This window comes from Triplophysa rosa, linkage group LG3 (genome assembly GCF_024868665.1).
Source record: "Triplophysa rosa linkage group LG3, Trosa_1v2, whole genome shotgun sequence".
NCBI lineage: Eukaryota > Metazoa > Chordata > Actinopteri > Cypriniformes > Nemacheilidae > Triplophysa > Triplophysa rosa.
The window spans coordinates 2,715,718-2,732,353 of record NC_079892.1 but is presented as its reverse complement, the minus strand read 5'-3'; the positions used below and the strand labels follow the sequence as shown (position 1 = coordinate 2,732,353).

The 16,636-nt window shown below is 40.2% G+C and overlaps 2 protein-coding genes across 6 annotated transcripts; both read right to left on the bottom strand.

The window, feature by feature from the left end:
- Positions 1-4,175: 4,175 nt before the first annotated feature.
- On the bottom strand, positions 4,176-10,715 carry deaf1 (DEAF1 transcription factor). Of its 3 annotated transcripts, none has more exons than XM_057329712.1 (13): positions 10,318-10,715; positions 9,696-9,790; positions 9,449-9,578; positions 9,046-9,192; positions 8,730-8,869; positions 8,546-8,611; positions 8,375-8,416; positions 8,170-8,293; positions 7,814-7,963; positions 6,048-6,304; positions 5,719-5,784; positions 4,707-4,796; positions 4,176-4,627 (listed from the first exon to the last, which is right to left on the bottom strand). In XM_057329712.1, exons 1-13 carry the CDS (start codon positions 10,493-10,495, stop codon positions 4,523-4,525), a joined length of 1,590 nt encoding a protein of 529 aa, XP_057185695.1. In that variant the 5' UTR covers positions 10,496-10,715; the 3' UTR covers positions 4,176-4,522. The 3 variants fall into 3 exon arrangements, with proteins under 3 accessions (XP_057185695.1, XP_057185694.1, XP_057185696.1); XM_057329711.1 differs by having other exon boundaries at positions 9,696-9,793; positions 10,318-10,714; XM_057329713.1 differs by having other exon boundaries at positions 9,473-9,578; positions 9,696-9,793; positions 10,318-10,714.
- A 313-nt stretch (positions 10,716-11,028) lies between these two features.
- Positions 11,029-15,900, bottom strand: pgghg (protein-glucosylgalactosylhydroxylysine glucosidase). Of its 3 annotated transcripts, none has more exons than XM_057329701.1 (14): positions 15,817-15,900; positions 14,790-15,055; positions 14,481-14,691; positions 13,953-14,388; positions 13,640-13,759; positions 13,395-13,526; positions 13,200-13,311; positions 12,967-13,117; positions 12,711-12,847; positions 12,494-12,627; positions 12,226-12,321; positions 11,997-12,094; positions 11,570-11,790; positions 11,029-11,331 (listed from the first exon to the last, which is right to left on the bottom strand). In XM_057329701.1, the coding sequence occupies exons 2-14, from the start codon at positions 15,034-15,036 to the stop codon at positions 11,255-11,257; spliced, it is 2,172 nt and encodes a 723-aa protein (XP_057185684.1). In that variant the 5' UTR covers positions 15,037-15,055; positions 15,817-15,900; the 3' UTR covers positions 11,029-11,254. The 3 variants fall into 3 exon arrangements, with proteins under 3 accessions (XP_057185684.1, XP_057185687.1, XP_057185686.1); XM_057329703.1 differs by having other exon boundaries at positions 11,030-11,331; positions 12,967-13,039; XM_057329704.1 differs by lacking the exon at positions 15,817-15,900 and having other exon boundaries at positions 14,827-14,972.
- Between the last annotated feature and the right edge of the window lie 736 nt (positions 15,901-16,636).

Sequence of the window (16,636 nt, the reverse complement as noted above, 5' to 3'; positions counted from 1 at the left end):
AAAATGTAATCCCGTCATCTTCAAAGTTGTTAGCTGACTGTGCATTACATAAAGGAGAATATTCCGTCACTCTCAATTATTTACAGTCTATCACACAACAGGGGTCTTTCCCCCACATGCTGATGACGGGGCAGTTGTTCCTTCCGACTATACGTCATCCGTCCGATGTTTCCCTCATTCTTTATGCCACGTTGGCTTTTTTTATTCCAAAAACATTAAAAAGTAATTTCCTTAAAAGTAGAGCCGTGAGTGACATCAAGGTCAAAGAGAGATGGAGACGTGTCCTCCCGTGGCACGGGGGCCAAGTGTATTTCCCGATGCTTTTAAAATGAGACACGTCAAAACTCATTACTCTCAGAAAGCCACAGCGGCAGCCGCTGTCTGTCCCGGTTCAATCCGGCCTCTCCTCCATGCAAAAAGATGGAAAGCTTTCAAACAACATCGGTGACGACTGGCAGATGTCAAGCACTGCGAGAACGAATCGAATGGCGTCGCCATAAGTCGGTGCAGAAACTTCAGAGGCTCCTATAGAGCTCTCAGAATTGAGTAAATCTTTTATTTAAATGCCATCTGTCTTGGATGTTGATGTTTAAAATGAAAAAGGATTCACTACAGTCTGAGACATTGTACGGTTGTTTTTCAGGAGACGTCTGCATTTGCTTTCATAAAATCTTTAATTTTAAGGGTCACCACGGTTTGCCAAAAATACTGAGCCACTGAAACTGGATTCATGTTTTGCTGATGGGTTATCTCAAGCAACTGCACGACGTCTTCCCGACGGAGCCACGAGGGCCATAAACCCCCATTATCACCCTTAATACTGGCATACCGGCTCGAGAAATGGCAGAAATAAAGACAAGCTTTTAAAGTAAATGTCACATCCAGCAGGAAACACTTCGACTGCGACCCATCTTTCTTTTAGGAAGAAAAGGAGCTCTCCTGGTCCTTCAGCTCTCCCGCTGGGATTGACAATTGAATAAAGACCAGGTGGAAAATATGAAGGTACACACACACAGACAGGTGTTTTTTGGTTTACATACAACCTGAAAAAAAATCTTTAAATATATTTCTCAAAATATTCTGTGAAAATATTATTTTATAAATATTCAGCGATAAATGTGGAAATTTGATTTAGCTAAGTATATGGGTAGTATAAGTATTTTCTTAGAACATAGTTAAAGTCACCATGGAACGGAAGTTGCGATTGACTTCTTTTCCGTATCTGAAATTAGAAAAAAATGTAGCCGCAGGGCTTTTTTTGCCCTTCCCTTTCTGATTGGCTTGTTGTAAGTTGGACCTGGCGCAAGGCTAAAAATGCCTGGCCATTGGACACTCAGTATAGTCCTACCTCTTTTTTGTTGCTTACGTCATGTGGTGAAGAATTGTTGTTGAGAGGGGAGAGGAGCTTTATGTTTTTGAAGCTTATGTTTTAAAGATTACAAGTGCAAATGAATAAAAAAATTATGGTGTGCATGGATAAATCATTTATAATAATCACTGCAACACTGTAAAACACTTTGTTTGTGTTTGATTTCATGGTGACTTTAGGTACTATAATAAAAATATTTTATACAAATAGGCTATGAATAAAGTATGTTTACTTTATTTACGACAAATAGTTAAACTGCATACTATAGTAAAAGCATGTTTATTTTTCGTAAAATAATGTCAACCAATCAGGTTTAAGGGTAAGAATTTTAGGTCTTGAAGAAACTAAATGTCAACATACAGTATTCTCTTTAGTTTTAGATGAAGGTTATGGTTAAAGTTTGGGTTTTTATTTATTTATTTTTAACAGAAAATAAGCAACGCATCTCGTTAGGCTACTCAAAATCACACCGCTTTGTAAACAATCCGCATGCAAACGCGAGGCAGCTCTGACGCATGTGGCGCTAACGTCTTTCCCGCCTCAGAAAATTTGAACGGTTCCTCACACGCAGAAAACTGTATGGCTTGGGAAGACTTGAAATAATAATACACAAATATGTTTTTGAGCTTGGAAGACTTAAAAAAGTTTGTGTTAAAAAAGACGTGAGGTTGAGGAATTGATGACAGAATATTTGCTTCGTCTCAACTTTAAAGAAAGCAAGGTAAGGACATTAGACTTCTGAAATACCTTTCAAAGACAATAACTTCCAGAATGTCCACATTGCCCTTTTTTAATATTCAGATATAGTTTTGGACCCTATTAGAGAGCTCTGTAACCTTGAAATAAGAACTTGTATCAAGACAGAACGAGACAAGACCCGTCTGTCGGTACACGATCCGGGATGCCTGCACGATCAGTCCGCGCATGCGCATAATGACGTAGTAGACAATTATGTTTAGCGACGACACTGCACGATCTGTTCCACGCTTGAGCACCTTTGTACCGCGACTTTCACTGCTGTCCACCTCTGGTCTCATGTCACTTCTGTGTGCACACTATGCGTTGAAATACTCTGTAACGTTTCCCCAGACTTGTTTGTAATTCTTTCTTCATGTAAGTGCGGATAGTCTAGGCAGAAATGCATATTATGTTCCTTATTGTGTTCTGTAACCACCATTGAAGGGATTATTCCTCGTTTAGATTATATAGATAGATATATTAGCCTATATATAGACCCATACTAATACAAAACGAGTCGATTTAAAGTTAACTAATATTAGCAGCTTTTAATAAAAACCGTCTTTGACAATACTACTGACCTCAGATCGAAACACAGCAAGTTAAGTAGGCCTAATGCCATGCAGCAATGAATCGCAAAGGGGAGTATGGAGGAAACTGAAGGTTTGCAGTGACAGACTCTCAAGACTCAGACTTTATTCCACATGTAACCAAAATCGTGTATGTTCATGTAACAACTCCTTTATTATTTTGGATTGGCAACCACGTAAGCACATCGTAATGCATAGCGTAAGCTACATAAAACATCAAAATAGACCCGCCGTGAACTGTTAAATGAAAAACACAATGTAGCCTACAAAAATATGCCGCCAGTTGTGCCGTCTGGCCGTCAAGTGTTTCATCGCATGCTTGATACCAACAGTGTAGGGAAACCGTGAAGTTGTTTACTACGTCATTATGCGCATGCGCAGAACGGATCGTGCAGGCATCCCGGATCGTGTACCTGTACCTGTCGGTACACGATCCAACGGATCGTGCAGGCATCCCGGATCGTGTACCTGTACCGACACCGTCTATAAAACCTCTGACGTGACGTCATCTGCTAATGACGACAGCGAGTTAAGTCTTATTCTTTCTTGAATAATTATTTATACTAAAATGTGTAATTAAATAATTAAAACACCAGATATTCTGCAGTAAAAAGCTAAGTTCTGGGTTCAATTTTAAGGTTACACAAAATAAACATATTTAAAAGGTTATATACCTTAAATGCACCGTAAATTTCTCTGAATAAAACTGTAAAAGGTGTACGTTGCATTTGTGGTGCATCTCCAATGCCTGTATCTGTTTTAAATGAGAAAAACTTTGGCTTTTGGCTCCCGTTTTGGAATATTGTGAATGGCAGTATTTTGTCTGAATCCGTTGTGGCCTTTCTATAATTCCCCCAACAATTTTCTTTCCGATTCAGATTTAAATGCAAAGGTACAAACGGAGATAATAAAAACTTCGTCCTGCAGCAAACTATCAGCCAGAGGTGCTCAAGGGAAATCTAAAGTGGAGGCTGTGTATTGTATTTGGATAAACTTAAATTGGTCTGAGCTTTGAAGAAACAGGACAACGCACTTTTGTGCAACAAACTAGAATTAGAGGCTGTCTGATAAAATAGGTCACATCATAGGAAATCAATTAAAGTAAATAATGATATTTTAACAACACATTTTAGCAGTTAAATGTGCTGTGAATACAAACTTTTAGAACAAACCCAATGTAAAAACAGCAGAAATCTCATTGGAAACAAAGCAGAATAATGCATAATTTGCAGGATCAGATAAAAATACAATGTAGTACAACTGTACTGGCCTTTATCACAGCAGACCTCAAAACTAAAATGATAAAGATAGTGTATATGACCCTTTCAGGCTAACACAGAATTATAAATCTGAAGTAAAGAAATCGTGCCAGTTTACAGCTAATCTCTGAAATGTGCCATATTCATTCAAAATGCTTATCGTGATAATGGACTTGTGTGTCCTAAAACCTAAATACATTGAATAAAGATGCACACAGGCACAGAAACTGGCATTTATTTTTGTGTAGCAAACAAAAGAAATATGCGAGCCTTCATTGGAATGCGTTTAATAACACGGTCCAAATAAAGGAATATCAATACATCCAAAAATAAGACATAATTTACTCTTGTGTTGTCACAAACATGACTTCTGTGGAACGAAGAAATATGTCTATTGTAGAAGAAAGATGGTCAAGTGGGATTAGGACCACATTAATAAATGATGACAGAGTTTGACAGAATTCATAGCAGGTCACGAGGAAGCTGCTAAAATAAGGTTTAAGCTAAACTAAAACACATGAATGGAAACGTCATACAGAGCAGGTCCTGTGGCGTGACGGAGAACACTAGACCTTTCCTTTCTCCGTGTCCACGCTGGGAATTTGGGTCTCTTCCTGAATGCTGACGGCTGCACTCGGATGACAGCAGCTCAGTTGATGTTCCTTCCAGTCCTGCGGAGAGACGGGTCCAAAAATAAAATGAGAAGCTCTAACTAGCATGAGATGATGGCGACCGCTCGGCCGGACTTACCCGCCGCTGACAGAAGCCGGAGCAGTAATGAACTTTATGACACCCCGTGCATTCGCTAGAAGCCTCTCGCCCGCAGTTCACACACGTGTGCTAAAAAACAGGAAAACATATTAATGTTACTATTATGTTAGTACATCAATTTGTTTTCTTAATACTAAAATGGGAAAAAATGCTACTAATAAATTCTGATGGAAAAACATCAAAATATATAGACATAACGGTGTGGAACAGCTTTCCTTTAACACAGAGTGGACTATAAATAATGAAAGAAAAGGTTTTGCACTTTTCTACCCGATCAACCGTGTATTTTCAACCCCCATCTTCAGCTGGACATTGTGATAGTTCTGCTTCAATCTCTCTCTCTTTCGCTCAGCTGTCCGTCACATCCAACCACCTGCCACGTCCACACAGCAGGTGACCATGTGTGACGGTAATGAGTGTTTCCACAGTTTTGTTCCATCACAATACATCGCACACCAACTAAATCGGAATCAGTTTGACATCAGCCACATTTTAAAGCTCATACTGTAGCTCCATCTCTAAACCCTGACTTGACTGGACGAGCCATATTCTAAGACGTTGTAGTTGAGATAAACACATAAATAATGCAGCAATCGCTAATAAATGTGTCATTGTTTCCGAATTGCTTCACGGGGTTTGAAACATTGAAACGTAATTGCTAAAAATCTATTTGTCTTTGAACAACACAAATAGATTTGGAATGGATTCCAACCCTTTTCTGTTACACTTCATCGAGCTAGACTCTGTGGTTGGTAGCATTTTCATATGTCCTCTTCTGCCAAACTATCATATGCTTGTCAAGGAAATTATCTGTGTCAACACGTACCGCCTCGACATACTGACAAACGGCAAAAATCGAACGACGGCAAACAGTGCAAGATAAACCTCTGACTGCCTGCAAAGAGCATCTGGCAAAACTGCGCGAGCTCCCCGACCATCACAAAAAACATTTAACCATCTACACTTGAAGAAAAATGCTCTGTTCACTTGCCTTGATGATAATTTCAGTGATTTTCCCATCGGGTTCATCGCCGAGTGACAGCTGAGTCTGAAAGGCCTGGAGAAAGTGAAGCATAAGATCAATAAGATGAATCTTTATAAAGTGGTCATTTACAATTCATTTACTCATCCCCGACATCCACTTATTGTGGTCCCAGCATCACAATCGTGTGTTTCTACCTTACTCGTACACTACAGTACATCCCATGAATCCGAATACATTTTGTTGATGATTGTTTTAGTCGTGACAGAGAAACACATTTAGTGCTGATCAACTCTGTGTTCACACAATTGTATGCATCACAAATTCAGAGAAATGACCTCTTTCCGGGCGTTGTTGGTTTTCTCTGGACTGCTAACGGTGTGCGGTCCACCCTGACTGGTCGGTTTAGCTTGTGCGATCAGGACTTTGAGCTGCTGGACGTTACTGAGAAGTGTGTTGGCCATCTCCTCCAGGTAAAGCCACGTGTCCTCCTCGCTCGTCTCTAATCCGTTCGCCAGCGCCCCTGCTGGCGGGGGTTTAGACTGCACCACTGCCTGCTGGGGCACTACGGCCAGCGCGGGGAGGGTGGTCAACACTGGGGAGAGAGAAAAAAACATAATGGAAGTTAAGAAGAACGAAAAACATTTTCCTCTGGGCTGGATGACGCTGTTGACCTTGACTACAGTCGTCCATTTCTATAACCCTGACCCACATTTCATTTTCAAAGCTTGTTGTTTCAAAAGAAGCAACAAATGCGGACCAGACAGAACCAAATTGGATAGACAGGAGAAGACGGTGTGTGTGTGCTTTTTGAAGTCCCTGACTTTACAAAAAAGTATGAAATTCATACTGCAAATGTAAATAAATTATTGAGATTTCTTTTGAAACAACTTTTGAACTTTTTTAGATTATAGTATTTTCCTGCAATGGTTTAAGCAAGCTGAGCTGTTCCTTTATAAAAAAATAACTGATGTCTTTCCAGGCTTTTTCGAAACACGCAACTTGATCAGTGGCATGGAACCGGTCACGGTCTCTGAGTCGAGGTCTTTGCACAGAATGACTGCCCTCAATGTCCACCCCAAACCAAAGTACTAAAGAAGAATTTACACCCTGTTAACTTCTCCTAAAAGAAGACTGACAGATAGATTTAAAGCAATATCTATGAACTGGTGCTGGCAACAGATGAATATCATTTTAAGAAGGTCATTCTGCACTCAGACACCTCTGCTACCATGATAATAATAAATCTAAGAATCCAGAGTGGAACAAAATGAAGTTAGCAAAACATGTTAAAGTGATAGTTCACCCAAAAATAAAAATTCTGTCATCATTTACTCGCCCTTTTGTCATTTCAAACCTGTATGATTTTGTTTCTTCCGCAGAAACCAAAAGAAGATATTTTGAAAAATGTTGTTAACGGACCCCATTCACTTGCATTGGTTTTGTGTCTATACACCAGAAGTCAATGGGTCCAGTGCTGTTCGCTTTCTTCAAAATATCTTCTTTTCTGTTCTGCTGAAGAAAGAAAGTCGTAAAGGTTTGAATTGATAAGAGGGCGAGTAAATGATGACAGAATTTTCATTTTTGGGTGTACTATCATTTTAAGGTTGTCGAATCTAACAGCATTAAAGAACGTGATATCTGAAAGCACCCAAACGAAGAAGTTATCTGATATTGAGTTGAAGTTTGAAAATAAAGTATTCTTCTGTTAACTTTTATACTGGGATTGGTTTAGACTGATCAAGCACGACCCACATCAGAACAGACCCAGAATCCCATCTGTCCTACCACTGTGCCATTTAAAAGGAGTCACCCCAACTGGACAGGTTACAAAACTGCAGAATAACTCGTTATTTGAGACACATGCTGGGCTCAGATAGATTCAGGCTCCATCTCACACAAAGACCTCTAAAAATAACACTCCTATTCAGCCAAAAGAGGAGTCAAAAACAAGCCAGTCATGGGCTTTAACCTCGGTCGGCACGACCGAAGACCGCCCACTGTCCTTCTGATGCAAATACCACATTAAAGGGCAAAGCGTGAATATGATAGAATGGCTTCATGTGATATGTATAGAGCATGTATATGTCTGCCCATCACTCACCAGTTGTGCTGGTGAAAACGTCAGCAGGCGCAGGGCTGTCGGAGACGATGGCCGTCGCCTCTCCTGAAGTCGTTCGGTCAAAAGTCAGCACGCCTGATGTGGTGATCTGTCCGGATGGAGTGATGATCTGTCCGGATGGAGTGACTGTAACTGAGATCAGACAGAATGCCGTGAACATTTATCCATTTATATCCGTCTGCCCGGGGAGACTTTTTTCCTTTCGTGATGATATGCTTTGCTTTGTATCAAAAGTCGTAACAACTAATATTTAAAGAATTATTTTTTCTTTCAGTATCTCCTCATTTAACAAACTCATGCGTTCACGTGGTAATATCCGGTGTTACACAAGCGCTTACACGTCGCCCCTGGAGTCAGGGTGATGTTCTTTGGTGTCTGAACGTCCTTCTTCTCTGGGGAAGTTGAGCATTCATTGTCCTTCTTCCTTCTTTTATAAGGGACGAACAGTCTGACGGGGCCCGTCTGTAAGAAGGACAGAATTCGATTCTGGATCGCTGTTCTTAATGCAATCTGACTTCACAACCACGACACCGGACAATTTACCATGGTAATGTTCTCCGCTTCGAAAGGTCCGTCCTTGGCACACTGGAGTAGAAAAACAAAGAACGGATCTGTAATGTGGCAGCAGCTCTGTGCACACGTACCATGTTAAGAAATGCTCACATAAGACAACACACTATATGATTGATCAGATTATGCCAGCGAATCACTCACTGCGGACAGATCATCGCAGCAGGCTGCACACGTGCAGGACGCCGCATGCGGGTTCAGTATGCGCTCCTGCAACACACACACAGTTCCTTTTGATTGTGCTCTGGGGGATTTTTGGAAAGGGTGTCATTTTGTGTTACTGTGAGCCGTATGCGTGTACGTAGGTGCGTGTGATGTCCGGTCTGACCTGAATGAGACACTGCAGAGGTCGCCCGGCGTAGCGGATGCTCCTCTTCCAGTCTTTGCTGCTCGCCCTACCCGACATGCCCTCAAACTCTGTCGGGGTGTACCAGTTGCTGTTGTGTTTGATACAGCGCCCTTTACCACCTGAAACCAAAAGTTCATATGCATTCAGCCACGATAGCCTCTTCACGTAAAGATGTACACACTTCAAGTCAGGAGGGGTTTTGTGAAGAACATGGCTACACAGGGAATGACTGTACTATACAAGTCAAGCTTGAGATTCAGCAGTCTGTGGACGCCCTCTTGTGTCCAGTGTGTACCTGAGCCCAGTCTGTTTTTGTAAAGGATCCCGCTTGTGTTCCTGCAGCGCACAGGAAGCTCATTGTCATACACTGAGGGATCCCAGTTGTACTTTGAGACGTCCTTATCATGTCCAGACATCAGAGGGGTGGTCGGGGTCTGAGGACCTGAGAGAATGTCAGTGACACTTTTTTATTTATTTCCACTTAGAGGAAAGAGAAATATACAAATAAAGGAATATATTGTCATGAAATGTACAAAAAATGTAAAAAATTTTGTAAGGTTTTGAAATAAATAGTTACAGTATGTGTGACCGCAGCTGATTTTTTAGCCAATCGAAGTTAGAATAGATCTATTTTTTGAGCAGCACCGTCTTCAGATCAGCTGAAACACAAGCTAAACTACAGCGCGTGACACACACACCGGGTGTCATTGGTGTTGTGGTACCCTTCAGCCCGGTGGCGTCCACGATGCTTCCATCCGTGTGCACCACGATCAGCGTTGCCTTCTGGGAGCTCAGACTGTCTCCGATCTGAAGCGTGGTTCTGCCTGTCTGCATCAATCACAACATGTCTGTCATTATCATCCAAAATAAGACTTATAAATGGCTTATTTTGACCATTAGAACTTGGAAGAGTCCCACGGGTCCATCAGATAAAGCCTGTTTTACCAGCACATGTTCAGGGATGGAAGCTGCAGCTGCCACGGCGGATGTAAATACAGTGTCGTCTCCGGTGTGAACATCTCCAACGGTGACTGCAGTGACTTCTAGGACACATAGATGTTTTAAAGTTTGTTCATAATATTGTTGTTTTATACACATTATATAAGTCAAATTTCTTGCATTTGGCAGATGCAACTTACAGTGCATTCAATCTATACATTTCTTTTCAAATCCCATGCGTGTGATATTTTATAGTCATGATAAAAATGTCTTTTATTTCTATGGCACTTTTTAAAACAATGTATGTACATGAGAAATACTATAACTTAGAGAGGAGTTACCGTAGTACATTATGGTACTTCATTGTTTTTACATTCACAACGTATGAAACGTCGTGATTTTGTCCATGAAGGATTTCTGAAAGGATTTTTAGTTAAAAAAAGAGCGAGTTTTCTTATTATTAACGAAATAAGATAATCGTTGGTAACGTTATAAATAACTAGCATAATAAAATATATGATGGACCGAATGACCATAAACTGCAAAAAAAACCCTCAAATATTATATACCGATTGTCATGTTAGTCAGTAAAACAATCATATCAGCCGGTGCGCGTGCATTGACTGACCTGCAAACGCGCTTTCGGCATCGTCTGGGTTCGGCAGTGATTCGGCTATGTCGATGTTTCCCGTTTCTTCCATCACAGTCATCGTTGCAACTTCGGCCTCCGATTCGGTATCCGAAACTGCAACCGCTTCCGCGTCGCCCAACTCGAGCGCTTTCGCCGCCGGTTCAGTCGCGTCCATTTCAAAACACGAATCCAGCCGAAATGATCCGAAGGATTTTCGGGGCGAGCTGCACGTCCCTTGTGCTCTATAAATGCGCACGTATCCAATAATCGCTCTCGCTGCTTGCACGGAATAGATTAGCTGTTTCTCCAAGTGTGTTAAAAAAGAAAATGGTTGCAGGGTAATGGCCTCCCGGTGTCTTTTCTGGGGACGGGATCAACACAGGAAGAAGACCAGGCGTAAATTACCGAACGAAAACGGAAATTACCGAATGTAAACGACGTAACACGAAATGACGCTCGTCAACATTAGAAAAGGACGTATTATTTTATATGAAACGAGATATGTAGGAAATTTCAAATGAATAAAAATGATGATAAATATCAATATTATTGACAACGTTATTGACGATTAATTGGTTATTTATTCCCCCCTATTTATTATTACATTTTTAGACAAAAATGATACTTACTAAAAAAATAAGTTGAGTTAAAAAATGTTTGATATTTCAAAAGTCAAGTAAATATTATATTTTAATATTAATAATTAAATATAGTTATTTATTATAATAATGCATTTGGCATTTATACAGTCCAAAGATTGTAGTGTATAACGTAATGTGAATCAATACAAACATGTAAAACGATATAAATAACAAAATGTTTCATTCAAGTATTAATAAAAAAATCAAATGATTATAATTTTTTTAACTTTGGATAAAAATCAATTAGGCAAACTAAGCACACAGAGGAAGAGTCTTGGACGGTTTGTGGATCATCAGAGAGGCCAGCAGTAGGATCTGGAAATCCGTTTTCGGATCTGACCAGGTTGACGTGAAAACGTCACTGACTGTCCTGTGGACAACCAATGAAAATATCACCGACCACAGCCATGATAAATATTTTACACAAATTAATATTTTTTCTATCTTACACAATCTTGTATGCTGTTTAATTACTGTATATATTGTAAATAACTATAAATGTAACTAGATTTACATAATTGGGTTATTTTGGGAAATATTTAGGGTTAGGAGCTAATAGCTATTATTTATTATCAGTTTTGGTTCAGTTTAAAGTTATTGTTTATTACCTGGCTTCAGGGGGATTGTGGTTCCTGTATTCAGGACAACTGTAAGAGCATCTGGTTCCTTATTCCCAGAACCTTCCGCAGGCTTCCTCACTGTCACAGTCACTTCTGTACTCTTAACCAACCAATCCATCTTGTTGCCAAGGTAACACACACCTTTTACACTGAGTGCATCAACTTCCTGTGGTAGCAATGGAGCGAATGCAAGGCACTCCTTCTGCACTCTTGATAAAAACATCAAATCTTATTTAGAAATGACTCATTCTACAACAAATATTACATTAAAAATAGGCACATTGTGATTAAGCACTAAAACGCAAGCACAGTGTGTGGAATACTGTATCCCACAATGCAATGTGCTTCTCTTGACCATCCATTCAGGAAGTAGTAAGCTGGATTTTAATTTGATGCTGTGAAATGAGAGATTCACCTGAAACCAGTATAGCCGAAGAGCACTGCTTGAAGAAAGCCGCCCATACCAGTGAGGAAGTTTACACAACCAGAGCCATCAGCTGACTCACTCCATACCTACACAAAGAGAAATAAAAGCAATAGCCAGTCTGAACAATATCACTACTCCTAAATTCATCACACTGGAAGCTAAAGGCCAAGGATGCAAATAAAAAAGCTGCCAAGTATTATTATGTAGTGGAAAGTACCTGAAATGGCTTCTGGATATTTTTGAAACATTTTTGCAGAAGCTCTTGTGCTTTTTCAGCCTCACCAAGTTCAAGCCAACCAACTGCAAACATGCCCTACACACACATTGCACGATAAATACATACTCCACACACACAAATATACATCGACACTCATTAAGAAACACGTTGTGATGGGAAGGCATACTGCACAACATAAATCAGTTTTGAAAAACACAGCATAGACTGTTGCTTGGAGCCGGTTTGTGAACCAAGCTCAGAGGCCTACCCAGGTCATGGCTGGTCCAAGCGGATCTGTGACAGCCTCGTATATTTCCAGATCATTCTGTCTGACCTCTGGGGTCGTGGACATGCCCAAAGGGTATCCGAGCAACACTGTGTCTGCCTGCTTGACATTAGTTCCTGTGCAATATAAAATCTTTTATTCAGCAAAAAAATTGTTAATAGTATTTCTTGTTCACTTTAAAACAAATCTAGGATCTCACCCTGTGTGTAGCCATCAAACTCTGGATGATACTTCAGTTCCGGGTCAAAGGGTATTTTGATCTTATCAGCAATGTCCTGCCATTCAGGAGGAGGAGTGTGCGATAAATGACTGGCCAACTCCAAAGCAAACCGGAGACTTGACACCAGAGAGAAAGATAAAATATAGTACAATATTATATCTTATATGCAGTTGCTAAGGTCATTGTTTTGTTTACTGGCCCAAAAAAGGTATAAAAAAAAAACACGAACACACACCTGCACTTGGCGACAGCATTTGTAAACACTGAGTTGTCAACATTGGTGTAGTACTCATCCGGCGGTATAACCCCTTTTGGATGAACAATATAGAAACAAAACCTCACACGGCTTGTATAACAATATCTGAAAAAGCTGGCATTTTCTGTAGCTGCGATGCAGAAGTTAAATTACATATTAGTAAATACATCAGAAAAATGATCAAAAAGTGACAATAAAATCACTTTGTTTACCTTTAATATGGTACTCGTCATTGGCGGGGTCCCAGGTTACCCTTGAAACCCAGTAGTCGGCAACCCCCCATACCACCTCGCTTCCGCGGCCCACCTTGAACATCTCCAGGTCCTTTGTGAAGCACAAGCACAGACGTTGTAAAGACTTTTGCTGAAGGTATAAAAAGTGCCGAAGTGTGCTTGCAGTGTCTTTACCTGTGTGAGATAAAAGTATTGTTTGAAAGCCATAATCACATCTCCATTGATGTGGATTTCTTGCTGGACGATGAGGTCATCTGGACAAACGTCACGACCCGTTACCGCACTTTCCCATGCAAACTTCAACCCCTGAAAAAAACAGCAGTATGGGCAGAAAACAGTGTGTGGATCAATATACTCATAATCTTGCAAAAATTTACAAATTACTCATTAATGCACAACACTAAAACTACCCACGGTACCTTATAGCCCATCTGTTGGGCATTTGAATGTGCGCCCTCTATTGTTCGTATACGGTATTGCAGAACAGCCTTGGCCAGTTTGGGATAAAAGAGAGAAATACCAGGATACATCCACGTGTCCTATAGGGGAGCCAAAGGGTCACACATATAAAAATCTAAAGAATATAATTTTCATGAGACTCTGTTATTGTTTTAGACTGTCTGATGGCCTCAATCAGTATTTATCCCAACGTAATGGGATAAAAAAAAAAAATTTAAGTAACATGTTACTCTTAAAAGTGATGTTCTCCAACAGTGCACCTGTGTGACTCACCTGGTCCCAAAACACGTGTCCAAGGTAATCTTCATCTTTGCCCCCATTTGACAAACCCCCAGGACTGACTCCCCCAAACGGCTTGGCTGATTCATCTAAAGATGGGAATGCACTAAGAAGATAAAACATGGAGCCAATCAAAGCACGGTTCAAGGTTTCAGGGCCCACTACCTCTACGCTGCTCCCCAACCACAGCTCCGTCCAACTTCTCAGGTGGGAGGGGCATAAGTCACCAGTAGCAATAAGCACCAAACCAGTATTGTAATATGATTGGGCGCTCTCGCTGGTCTCAGCAACAGCGACCAGAAAAACCCAGCTGCATTGGCTCTGGTCGGACGGGAGCGATACAGAAGTTGAAACAGGCGTCCAGATCATGTGCACAAATGGGCGGATTCCTCCAGGAACTTCTGAAGAGTTGGTCTGTCCAAAAATATGCCTGAAGAGAATATGACCTGGGTTAGTGGGGCGGCCTGCTACACTGCTATAAAATCAGATTCGGAAAAACATTAGTAGGAAGTGAGGACGTACCTCCCTTCCTTATAGTCAGGTGCTTTTCGGAAAGTGATGTCATCACTCTGAGGGTTGAAAGAACTGTCCAAGTGAACTGTGATTGGTGGTGCACTGGGCTCCAAACGCTGAAGGTGAACCTCCATGACCAGAAGGTTCGAATGCTGCCGGTGAGTGTACAAAACCTGAGAAGCTTTAGCGTGAAGAGTGACCACAGTGTGAGAGAATATACCTGGTACAGAGAGACAGAGGGCGAGCAAGAGAGAGAGAAACATTATTAACATGATTGTATTATGAATTTAAAGTTTATGTGCATGATTTAAGTCCAACCTTTACGCATGTCTAACTTGTACATATGACGTCCTACTTTGTCTGGCTTCATTTGTACAGCCAGTGGACATGGAATGTCAGCACGGTGACAGGCCCCGCCCTCACCATTATAAACCCCGCCCATATGCATAATTCTGTCAAACACTCTCCAACCCAGCAGCCCATTGGTGAGTGGTGGCATGAAGCGGGGGTCGGAAGGCAGTGTGTCAGAAGTGAAGATATATGGGTCAACAGGGTTAGAGGTCATTCTTGAGAAATTGTGCTTTCTGTCAAAAGAAAAGCATATAGACTGCATAAGTGAAGGTGGAACACTTTATTACATTTAGTGGTCATGTGATGACACAACTATGAAACAGGAAGTTGTTATGATGAAGAACCCTGCGGTCTCTCATGATAGTGAGTCTAGGTCAGTATTCTCTTAAAATATCAGACAATTTACATCAGTTACTTCAGGTTGTGTCTCGAATGGCAAAGTAAGAAGGAAAGATTATTTAAAATGTAAAACTCATATTTAAAAAAAATACTTTAAAACATAATTTTTTATAAATAACTTATGATATACTCACATGGCACTGGAAAAAATGTTTTTTTATATTATTATTAAAAAAAAACAATTGAAACCAACAAACATTAAAAATCTTATCTAATTGTCAAAAACAAATACACTGACATTAGTACAATTTAAAAAGTAAAATATTACAGAACCTTTAAATGTATGTGCTTAATGCTGTGTCAACATACAGTAAAAAAACTTAATGGTTATTAAAGGCATCTTTGTTCAAAACATTCTTAAAATATTAATTTGACAAAATTAAAAACTTTTTAATAGTAAAAGAAGTGACCTGAAGAAGTTTTGGTGAGATTCACTCTGTTTTCTCTACTGCAGGTATCATTAAAAGTCTTCACGAAAGAACTTTGTAAAATCCATTAAGTTAACACTTTTACCAATGCAGACAGAAAACAGATCTCACTCACTTATATCTACACAAAAAAAGTCTTAGGTTATGATAAAAACATCAGTACTTACTGTTTTGTGTGAAGTGCTCAAGCGTTACCGCTGAGACAGAGCAGCAGCAACAGTCAACATGGGCGGGACTTAACGCCCCGGACGTTGTCTTGCGAGATTTTAAATCATTATATCTTTTTTAAAATGTTAATTATTTGTAGTGTGTTTGTACATTTAACAGCTGTTTAAATGTCCCGTTATTCAAGTGTAAATTACTATCAAGTGTAAATGAATGTCAAGACCACGGTTGAAGTCCAAGGTAGACGGCGTGGTCACGTGGCACATTTGTTGTTACTTTTCTCAGCGCTGGGAATGATGGACCAATCAATGACGTTTATGATTGCGCTGCAAAGGCGTTGCTGAGGTATGAAATATTTCTCCTTCATTTATCATTTTAGGAATCCATTTTTTCCACCTACACATCAGCTTGAATCGGCGTGAATTAGCTTCACGCTTTTTCAGAAACGTAGAAATAATTCTTATGTAGGCTAAATTATTTTTAGATTGCTGTTGATACGACCGCCTCATTCCAAAGAGGACGCGCATTCCCCTATGAAGAATTAAGTTTACATTTTAAAATGCAAATATACAAGTTTGTTCCCAGGTACGTATTAAGTGAAACAAACGGTACTTTAAAATGTAGAGAACATTTTAAACCATTCTAAAGTGGTTTGCTGCAATCAAACTTATCTTGATTGCACTTGTCACAGAAGACCAGACCAGACGGTAACACAGCCAGACCGGCGAAAACCAGCCTGGCCAAAAAGTTAATTTTATTTCATTCGTATTATTTCTTCAAGGTTATGCATTTCACACAGAATATTCCCAAACTGAAGACCAT